At 40.1% G+C, this 11,831-nt stretch overlaps 1 protein-coding gene across 1 annotated transcript in view; it reads right to left on the bottom strand.

Moving 5' to 3' along the window:
• Nucleotides 1-11,831, bottom strand: part of PARD6G (par-6 family cell polarity regulator gamma) — a 78,422-nt gene that overhangs the window by 65,729 nt on the left and 862 nt on the right. Inside the window, exons 2-3 of the mRNA XM_018556295.1 lie at nucleotides 11,700-11,780; nucleotides 10,387-10,609 (exon numbers count right to left, since the gene is read on the bottom strand). Coding sequence (XP_018411797.1) covers nucleotides 10,387-10,609; nucleotides 11,700-11,780 — 304 coding nt within the window. The remainder of the gene's footprint in view (nucleotides 1-10,386; nucleotides 10,610-11,699; nucleotides 11,781-11,831) is intronic.

The following is an 11,831-nucleotide window of genomic DNA, read 5'->3' as shown; positions in this document are numbered from 1 at the left end:
CCCCCCCCCCCCCCTCGGCAAGGGCTGAATGCTCATTTTGGTCTAGGGAAGAAAAGGATATATACTCACCTGATCCACAGTTGTTCGTGGCTGCTAGACTGGTCCCCTCAGCCTTTCCTCCCCCAGGCTCTGCCGGTTTAAGGACCTGTGACGTCATCATTACTAGTGCAAGTCCATTAGACATGAGGACGCAGAGGGACATACCACAGCTGGAGTGGAGAGGGAAAGTGGTGAGCGGTCACTACCGCAGGACCAAGGATCAGGCGAGAAAGTGTCCTTTATTTTCGGCAGTAGACCAAAACGAGCACTTAACCCTTGCAGTGCAGGGTTCTTCTTTTATAAAGATTTCCTATCTAGCATAGTACAGTAGGATTCTGATAAGGACTAAGAGAAATTAAGGGATTGTAATCGCATAGAATAACCTAGACACATTACTTTACATCTAGACACTAACTGTAGTCCAGTCACACTAGATATCAGAATCTATATGCACAAAGCAGCAGCTATTGATTACATTAAATGCCTTATCAGATGATAAAAGGCACATTTAGGGCAGTCAGGGTTCAGGAGAGTGCATTATATTTAGGCTTTCTGGAAAATTAATTTGGATCAATATCTAGCAGATTTTGTTACTTTGGCAAAATCTTCAATGAGCTCATATCAATCTTGTTTTGTTAGTATGAACGTGAAAAAAGAAAAACCCACTTGGATGACAGCCCCACAATACAGTGGAATATAATTTTTATATATACATATACACATACATACACTAATATTATATATTAGTGTATGTATGTACAGGTTGTGTGCTGCTGTCATCTCATGGAAGGTCTCCTCTAAGGGTCTCTTTAATTTGCTCAATAATATGTGGGAAAGTTTAGCATATAAAGAGAGCAGTTCACCATATTTTGTGGATCAGAGAACAGGATGTGCTATTTGCAAACAGTAGCTGTAGTTTGGGCTTAATTTAAAAAAAAAAACAAAACTGTACTGGCACACCAATGCCTCAAATAAGAGGAACTGTCTCTTCAAGTCTATATATGGTATGATCTCAACACCGAATAATCTCCATTGCAGATTAATGATCAAGAGAAAATGTGAGTTTCCCCATAAGGAATATATATATATATATATATATATATAGTTAGCCTAAACAAATATTTGCTGGGAAACTTTCCATACTTTCAAAACGGCCTTCAACAATGGTCAACAAAGTGCCTGAGAAGTTGTCCATTTGGTTAGCCGATAAGAGGGTGCAATACAAATCCAATACAAGCTTGCAGTCCAGAAGGAAGATGCTGAAGGAGGTGACAACGCTGCTAAAATCGGAAGAGCGAACTTGCAGTGGTTATCCGCTCTTTGAAGGGAAGCTAAAATGAGGAACGCTAGCAGTATAAACTGGTGAGAAGTTCTGTAACTGAAAGAGCTATGCCTTAACTAGTTCAAAGTAAAAGGTTAAAGCGTTACTTCTAAGCCCAAAAGCAAACATTTTATATATTGCAACCTACCATGTCTTCAATTTAGTGGCTGACTTTTTTTTTTAAAGCTTTTTTCCTTAATTTTCATCTGGTGATCTGGCCAGCAGGTCTGTTATTTTTCAACTTCCTATAACAGACCAAACTGTGCAGCAAAGGTAGCAGATAGAGTGTTGAAATAAACCATTTGACACTGACAGGGGTGCTTACAGTGGTCAGCATTTATGTAAAACATTTATCCCCTAAAGGAAAAAAATGAAACGGTTGTTGTAAGGGTTTAAAAAAAAAAATGTTAGTTGGAGTTCAGATTTAGTTTGTAAGTCAAGTCCATCTAAATTTGCTAGTACATCTCACATTCCCTCTCCACAGGGTGACAATGCTGCTGTCCATTGGTTCCGTTACTCCTCCACATAGTGGAGCCACCCGAAGACAGGAAGTGTGTGTGACTGGCCGTATCACCAGCTTAAAATGAAGGGGAAAAAAGGCCTGAAAACATAGGAAAGCTACCATGCAACCATCACATTTAATGGGTGATAAGCCATAATATATTACATTTTTGTTTTCGAGTTAATATACTCTTTAAGCAATGCACAATTGTTAGTGGAAAAAAAGCAAACATTTTGTCTGGAGATACACTTACTAATTAGTTCAGATACATAAATATAAACGGTTTTACATGCCAAAGTATTAGTAATACTGTTAGACTAGTCATTTGATTAGCATACCCCCGACGCACAACAGCCAGGAGAGTGACTTCACGTTTCTTGACTGCATCTGATCAGTACAGATTGGTCACCAACCTACTGCCAGTGAGTTGTTAAAATAACTCAGAAAGTGAAGTAGGTAAAAAGTATAAAAATAGCTAGACTTGCATCATACTCTGCTTCAACAACCCTAAAAAGCACTGAATTCCAGACCCCAATATCCTTTTCTTGTCTTTTCCATTGGAAGAGGTGTACCAACCTGCCCCATCTTGCTTCCTATAACACTGCATTTGTCCTTCACTGGAGTGAGCGGCCTGAAAGACCATCAGGTAGTTGTACGACTACTTGGCCTGATGCTCTACTTTCTTTGGAAAAGATTAAATTGACATATACGAGTTCTGCAGGTTTCACCAGACGCCAAAGTGCGCCACATTATATTTACAAAATCCCATTTTCTGCATTGACAGGTTTCCTTTATAGAAATCAAGATGAGGAATACAAGTGAAAAGGAACTGGATGAATTTTTGTAGTAATTGCCATTTACTTGTTGCATGTATATTGTAATATGTTCGATACTCTGCAGATCCAGATGTTTTATTTTTGTTTAAAAACCTGGAATCGACTGACACACATTTCAGCTTTCTTATGCTGCATAGGAACACTTTAAAAGGACAGGGGCCCACAGGTTTATGTGAAATGTTAATATTTACTGGGCCGTGCTACAGATTCCTTTCCCTAATGCGATCTAATTCTCTAGCCCTTCCTCGGCTAGATGCTATGCCTAAGTTATTAAAATAATTCCTAAATCCATTACTGCTGCTGTATATAAAACAGCTCCACACTAACATAGTCAAACAATCTTTTAAAAATATGTAGGTGGTAAATTTGAATTTTTCTTTAAAAGGGAATCTGTGTAGAGTCAAATATATGGCATGCCTCCTAAAACTGCTGGCTGTCTCTGGATTGAGTACCTATTTCAGAACCTGAAGTAGAATGCCATGCAATCTCCCGCAATGCATGCAAGTTCTGCGCCAGGCTCAAAAGTGTTGGAATCAATGCATCAATATGACAGCCTGGCCACAAGTATTTTCAGAAAAATTAATAGCAGCCCTTAGCACTCGTTTTCTTTAAACACAATGGCCTGCGGGCCTGAAGGACCTGCAGACTTTTCCTCCCTATCTATAGTGAAGTTTAGACTTTCAGCTAAGGAACGTGAGGAGGCATGAATGGACTACAAGTGTAGTGTTGTGCCGTTAACGCATTTGTAAAATTCCAAACAGATTCACGCTCCTATCCTAACTTTACCACCCTTACTTGTGCAAGTAAATTAAATGCTTCCAATTACGTAACCAAAGTCCACTGTGTGGGCAAAGCTATGCATGGCCATGCCAAATTGATGACTGGAGGTAGCAAGGTGAAGAACCCCACCATTCAGGTAAGGGGCACAGGATCCTGGTGAGGGGTTAGGGATGTGACCAGGCTTTATGTAACACTTATGAAACGCTCAACCCCTTAAACACTTTTGTGGATAAAACAAAAATTGTCAAATTCAAAAGCGCCCACTAGTACAAAGAATGAATCTTCAGAGACACGGCCAGTGCAAAGGCAAAGCCAGTGGCTTTGGAAATGGAAAACATTCTGCGGGTATCTTGTTACCAGAACAGGGTCTGAAAAGCACCTGACATGGAACCCATTGCCCAAAGGTTACTTGCAGGCTAGCCCTGCAAAGTCCGATCCAACAGGGTTTGGCTAGGCTTAGGAAAGGCAGAGCCGGATAGTTGACGTGTAGAGTTTAGCTCAAGCAGTGATGTTGCAAGGCGTCTTTATTGAAGACAACTGCTGGAAGAAAAAAAACTACTTTCCAGCGAACGCTCCTTCCCCTCCACTGGTACGGGTGTACTATCAGCACCCCATACTGAGTGCTCACAATTTGTGAGCAAAACTCAAAAGGGAAAGGAGCGCTCAAGGAATGGTAAGTATAGCAGGAAAGGTGGGGGGGAGTGAGAGAGAGGGCCAGATTTGAGCGGGTAATTCCATTTTCACAAATTCACTTGGGAAAATGAACTTACACTTTAATACTTGTTCCAGGTCAGTGCTCAGGAAGCATTAAAAGATACAGGATTAGCATGCCAGCCAGTAAACTAATATTTTAAGAAGAGGTCAGAAAAGGGCAGCCTCCATGCATCTTCAGTACAATGTTCTTTCCCAAAAGAGTGCCAACAGCAATAAAAAAGGTATTTAAAGAGTATTACCCATAGCAAGCAGTTGTCAGATTACTGCTGTCGCTTCCACTGTGAACCGTAGGCATTGTCTGGTATTGACCAGATACAAATTACTATATTACACTGCAGTGTTTTCATGGTTGACATGGCCAACAAAATTTTCCTTTGCCACTGTTTCTATTAATGAGAGCTGCTGTATTCAGTTTACATCTGTGGAACCAACAGCTTGTCTTTCTATAGCTTGTTTAATAAGATTGATCTCAATGGAGAAGCATTTTTGGAACCAATTGGACTGACATTCCTTCATATAAAAAGCAGCAGATGCTATGAGGAAAAATACAACGGCCATTTAGATACTTAAGCAAGCTTTGTTACATTTCATAGAAAGATGTCCAACAAAAAAAAAAAAAGACATAAGTCAAAGATGTTACAATGCCGAACACTGTGCACAACACTTAAGGGGTACAATAAATCATTTACTTTGGATTAGACAGACTAGAAAAGAACTGAACAAAACTGTCCACTATCAAACTAAGATAAACTGTTACTTGTATCAGCACAGCCAAAAACAAATGGAGATTGAGGCTAGGATACTGCGGAGTGTGCAAAGTTTAAAAAGCCACTGATTCGTTATTTGTCAGGACAGCAGTAAGAATCATGGCAACCTGTGCTACCAACGTAGAAAACCAGGAGGACGACAATTAAATGATGTGCAGTTATTGACAAGAAATCAAATGACTACAATGTAAATAAAACAGGTTTGAAAAAAGAAAATTAGGGTAAAAAATGAATTCTAACTTCTTTGTCTACATTTTCTACGCCTTAAACAGTAAGTATAAGATGTTTACTAAATATAAAATATTTCCTACCAGTTTCTGGTAGGGTTGCTATTAAATATGCAAAAATACTGCTCTCCTAAATCCAGAATAAAATTTGTCTTTTCTGTTATACGGCATGTTCACACCACTGTGCTGTAGTAACATGTACATTACATGCTTTGTTATGCTGCAGTGCCATGGAACTCTAATGTACTTCCTTAGTAGTGTTACCTTGCATTGCAGTTCACTACAGTGTATTGTGGTGGGCTATCAAAGATGCGGCAGGTCTGATTTCTGGTCAATTGTGGTGTGTAAGGCATCCCATTTAAATGAATGAGCTGCCATAAAGCATAGTGATTGCATTAAATTAACTGCAACAGACCTGTTTGGACTAATGTCTTTATTCAACCTCAAATACTATGTAAGACCTTACTGGTGCAACTACAGTGAAAAAACTAAATCAACCTAGTTTAAAGTAGATAATTAAACCCTAACTTAATTAAATTTAGTTTGCTACAGCAACCTGTATAAAATACTTGGCATCTTTGTAAATAAAAACACAATTTTTACTACTTTTTTTGGCACCTCAGCACTACTAGATCAGTAGCACGCTGGTCAATTTCAACCAATTCCTGTCTACATGCACTTGCTCTAGTAATGGCTGCACGCCAATGCTTTGGACCAGTCTTCCGATAATGACATCAGTGGATCACGTCTGCGCAATGTGACAGGATGACTGGGTGATAGTTGTAACTCCATAGCAGTCTGAGCAAAAAAACTTTTTTTAAATTGTTTAAAACCTGAAAGTCAGGCAAATATCTCGCATAGAAAAAATACATAAAAGGAAGCAGTTTTACTTGCCAAAGCTTTTGCATTCTGTCCATTGATTCCTGAGAAAGACTACTTTCTCTTCTACAGGTAAGATATACAAATGATGCCATCTCCCAACCCCCGCCTCCTGAATGGACAGCAAAAGAGCAGCAGCAAACTCATGAGGTCATCTGTCTAACTCTGCTCTCTTTTCCGGTAAGCATGTTCTTTGTCATTATAGTTACATGCAACGAACCGGTCTGGTTGCCAGTTCTGCCCTTCACTCTCCCAGTATGAGAGCTGCTATACAGTAGATTGCAAAATTAAATTAAGGTAGTTTCAGTAGTTGCATTTAAAAATAAATTTAATGATGTATTAATGAATACAGAGGTGCATTCATGTTTCTTTTCTATCTGCCTAGAGATCACCTGCATATTTGAAAAGAATGGGGAAAAAAACAAAAAAAACTTGAAATGACGACAAGATAATATGTGACTATATCATATTTTAGTAACTGGATTTAGATCTACTTTATGTCAGCTGCTTCCCCTTGCTGTTCTGAACAGCTGCAGCTTGGTACAAATCTGGGCCTTCGCCATGGCCAACAGTAGTTTCTGGATGAGACAGAGGCCTTTGATTTGTACTGAAGCAGCACTTAGCTATGGCAGAAAAACAGAATTGTCACAGAACAGTGGCCAGTTGCATCAAGATGGAACCAGCTGCCAAGTATCTCTATGGTGGACCAGGTAGCCTATAGTCCATTTTTAATAGGGCTGGTAATGATTAAAATTTTCGTGTTCGATCAAAATGTTTAAAAAAAAATTTTTAATCGATTAATTATAACGCACATACAGATCCAACTACATTGGCCTATACACATACAGCGCAGCAATTAATAAAATGAACTAGGATCACACTAATTCAGCACGTTATTATTCTCACGTGCCCCACTCAATATGGCTGCAGCTTGAGTGGGGCAACTCCGAATAATAACGTGCTGGATTAGTGTGATCCTAGTTCATTTTATTACTTTGCTGTGCTGTATGTGTATAGTCCAATGCATTGGCTGGCGCTCGTGCAGAAAGTTTCTTGGGCAAACTCACCGGCCCAAGTGGTTCCGTCGGCTAACGAAGGGGGGGAGTCCAGTGACGTCACGGACATCGACGTTACCGGACTCCTCCCCCCTTCCCCAAGTGGCTCCGTCGGCTAACGAAGGGAAGGGGGGAGGAGTCCAATGACGTCGATGTCCGTGACGGCTAACGGAGGGAAGGGGGGAGGAGTCCAATGACGTCGATGTCCGTGACGGCTAACGGAGGGAAGGGGGGAGGAGTCCAATGACGTCGATGTCCGTGACGTCACCGGATCGCCGGCGGGACGCGATCAAAATAATTTTAATCAAAAAGTTTAACGATTAATCGAGAAATTAATCTTTAATTTCCACAGCCCTAATTTTTAAACTTGGTGTCACCTTAAAGCTGAACTTTGGGCTCCCCCTCCACCACCCCCTAATAGATCGTTGGTATAAAAACCAAAAACTATCCCTAACCCCCTTTTACTCACCTAAATCCATGGTCATGTGATCCTCCAGTGCCGAGTCTTCTCTCCTCTCCTGTTTACAGAAGGGGGGTGGGGGGGGTCTTTACTCAGGTGTCCAAATCACTGCTTGCATGATGTGGACACTTCCTATTGGCTGTCCAGCACTGGGGTCCCCCAAGGTACCAAAAGAGAGTCTGTGGGCAATAGCGTCAGCACCAGGGGAGCATTGGAAATAGGCCGGCGCAGGCACATCTGCAGAGCCTGGATACCTATTCTCCACACTAAAAACAGCATCAGCAAGGGACCCAGATGGCAACATTAGGTATATCTATAAAAAACTCTCCCAAAAGGTAAAAAAGTAGAATAAAAAACAAGAAAACTAGTGTATGAGTGAGGGGTTAGGTCTTGCCAAGAGATGAGCTTCAAGACCACTAGGAATCGGGTGTTTTAGTAATATGGAGGTACAATCTAACAAAACAGGTCACAGGGCAATCACAAATGTATGCATTATTTTCAGCATTGTTTCTCAGCAAGGCATCTTTTCATTTTGTTTACTATGGTAAAAATGAGTTTCTTGTGTCGTCCTTGGAAGACATTATTACAATTTGGTCCTTGTTTTAAATGCATATTAAAATTATATGACAAATGTAAATTCTCTATATAAAAAGTTTTTAAAAAAAGTAAAAAGAAAAGGATTGCTCCAACTTCATGCCCACACCCAGAGTTACAAAGCTCCAACTTCATGGCAGTAGTTTGGTTTTTTTCTGACTCACCCATACACAGCTATGGTACCCTAAGGGTGGGGGGTTAAGGAAGACTAGTCACCTTCTCTCCATGTAGATGGCTCTTTTAGAGCTAATGAAACTCCAGTAATAGGCTTAGCCAATAAAGCAATGCACAGAACAAATGTCAGTAACCATAGCATTAGTGAAGTTAAATCAGTGAAAAATAAAATTATGAATGCTTGCTAAGAGTTACTGCTCTATTGCAAATTGTACTTTAATGCTTTTGTTACGTTGTAAACTGCTAGTGACACAACAGTACGTATTGAGAGGGAAAGGGATATGGCAACTTCATCCTTACAAACCATTTGTCTAAGATTAGAGGTTAGTTCCACTTCCAATTTCAAAAGCAGATGTTCTTGGGACACAGTACCCACATAAATATACATGCCAAGAAAATAAAGATCTAACTAGTGAAAAAGAAATGATGATTTTATAAGTGATTGTATACATCAGATGTGTAGCCAGGCGTCTTTCATTAATAGGCTTCTGAGGGCTGTTTTTGTGGTAGGGTTAAATTCTATTTCATGGTTTTTATAGCACTTTATTGGTTAATTGTGTTACACAGATTCCTTCTAAAGAGGCCAGGAAAGGTCATGTTCAGACTTGAAGTTACTTCTAGAATATAGGAAGGGGGCAAGGGCCAGAAATGTCACATAAGCTGCAGTCTGACAACGAGGCCTTGTAAAACACTTAACATAAATCCCTGAAGCCTTGTGTAAGCCAATGAAGCCATGAAATGAGTCTGATAGTCTTGCAAAGTTTAACACAGCTGCTCTGTCAGTCTGCCCTTCCATACACTAATAATTATGCGCACAAGCTACTCACATCCAGCACGCTATGATATCTCCAATTGCGGCATCTCTTACCACCCTGCAGGCAATATCTTTTCAACTAAATGCCACATTCAAGCAAATAGAAATTTGTCAGTGACTCACCAAGGCTCATTGACCTCTAGCTATCTAAATTACAATCTTAATCCTTCAAGCCTAGGAAGCTACAGAAAAGGAAAATGTAATCTTTAATAGGCAATCACAATAGGCAAAATAGCAGGCTAATTCCCTTGGTTACAATACATATCCATTACCAGTCAAAAACCATGTGAAGGTTTGAGAATAAACCTATAAAACCCATACAAACTATCCAGACACTTCCACCAGATAATTATCCATACGGAAAAAGCAGGACAGAGAATATGATCTATAATTACCGTATTTATCCCTAACTGTTGGCAGTAATATGCCTTTTGCTTTGTTTGCCATACAATGCACCACTTCAAACAGTGATGCCAAATAATTGTATTCTTCGGATATAGCTATTCACATGAATATTACAATTTTTTGCCGCACAGACCAGAAGTTTAGGTGTAGTTGGCAGCCTGCTCTGTGGACTGAATGGCCAGCTTTAGATTTCCATAGACATTAACTGAGTTTCATAAGAGAATGATCAATGACTATTCTTCCTACAGCAAAAAAATACATACAATATCCAGTGTATTTTAATGCTGGCTATACAGGTAAGGAGGTTGTTGCAATCTATTGCCTGCAAACAGTAGGCAATATCCCCAATGGGGCACAACAGACATGCTTTGTTCACCACCAAGAGATAAACGGGTGATTTGCTAGTTCGGAATTTGTTTTGGAAGGTTCCTTATTGACTTTTATTTCAGTAAAAAGACAGATACTACAGAGAGGGCATACAGAAACATGCTCATAAAAGACAACTTTGTATGTGTGTATTATGGGGACTGGATTTGGGAAAGGGGGGGGTTGCTTCTCGCAGTAGGACCATTTTCAAATGTCTGCAACCAATCCTTTACATTACAAAACCTATGTATTGGGAATACAGTTCGGCCACTTTGTAACAGTGGAAAATACACTGGTTGGCAAACCAACACAATCTACTTCAAGTATTAAAAAATGGGTCCTTCAATCATTGATCTGATTTAAAAATGCTGGCAAAACATCTATATCTAAAAAGGTCTATCATTGCCGCTAAAGGGGAAAAAAAAACAAAAAAAAAAAAAAAACAGACATTACCTTGTTTTTGAATAAATACTCTTAAGAGGGGGTTGGCACTTGACACAGCTTTAAAGAAATTGTCATCATTGTTGATGGGTAGAAGATCACCATGAATATCTGCATAGCCAAGCATGACATCCACATTGGTGATATTATGGACTTGAAGTATAAGGTTGTAGAATTCCTCAAATGTTCCTGGTTTGTACCGATTTATGGAAAACCGTCTGAATTCAGCTCCATACTGAAAACAAAAAAACACAAAAAAAGGTCAGACAATCATATAAATATCTTTTAAAGCATATCTACATCTAAAAACAAAATTTTACATCTTTCAGCTTACCAGTCCTTAGATATGGTGGCTGTATTAGTTTTAATTTTTTTAGGCTATGGACATTTTCAGCAGGTACAGAAAATACCTGTTGATCTTGCCAGAAATGCAATGTCCTTCTCCCTTCCTATCAGCTGAAAAGAAAGCACAAACATCCTTATCTTTTCTGTGTAAACCACTCATGCCATAATTCTACCATGTAATGAAGATAAACAAGGGCAAAACATGTTTAAAGTCCTATGCAACAACCATGGCTTCTTCCATAGATACAACAGAGAAATTGTTGATTATTCTAGCGTTAGTGACCGAATAATCGGGATTTTATTAAAGACAGGAGGCGAATATTTTGCATATCTCTCTTTACTGATTCCTCATAACAGCAAAGAAACATAACAGAAATAACCAATAGCAGCACACAGCATATTATATAAGTCCGCCCACACCAAGATCCTCCTCTTTCTTTGAAACAGTCCCCATGAACAAAACAGGTTGAAAAAAGAATAACCATCCGGAACACCAGGAATGTCTGCCATGAAATTGTCCAGACCTGTAAGGTATGCGGCAGAGAGGAAAAGGTGCCTGTTGAAGCAAAAGTGGAAGGTCCTTCGTGAGAGTGGACAATTCTCAGAACGGGCACACCCCCAAACGATTGATGTAGTGGACGTTGTCCATACGCAGAAGAATAGAACAGTTCGATAGGCCCATGGAAAAAAACTTTGGGCAGCCAGCTAGAGGCTCCAAGCAGTTGATGTGCAAGAAGCATTCCTTCGGTGTCCAGCGCCCGCCTGTAGCCAAATCTGCGCAATATGCGCCCAAGCCCCACAGGCTGGCATCCAAGTCCAGTACGAAGTCTGGCTAAGTGCCGAAAAAATCACCGTCCCATGCCACCACGTGAGCCCGACACAGACATCGCCTGTCATAGGAACCAGTAGATCGTAAGAGGGCTCAGTAATGAAGAGGCCCCGGAAAAAATAGCCTGAATGGAAGAGGAGAGAAGACCCACAATCCTGGCCAGAGAGCGCAGGGAGACATGAGTCAGATGAAGCGCCTTCCGGAGATCCGAGTCGATCTCGAAGCCAAGAAACTGCACATGATGGGAAGGAATGACAGAGGATCTCGGGAAATTGATGATGAA

This window comes from Nanorana parkeri, unplaced genomic scaffold, assembly GCF_000935625.1.
Source record: "Nanorana parkeri isolate BGI_ZX_2015 unplaced genomic scaffold, ASM93562v1 scaffold233, whole genome shotgun sequence".
NCBI lineage: Eukaryota > Metazoa > Chordata > Amphibia > Anura > Dicroglossidae > Nanorana > Nanorana parkeri.
Note: the sequence above shows the minus strand (reverse complement) of the source record. Positions and strands in the feature narration are given on the sequence as shown.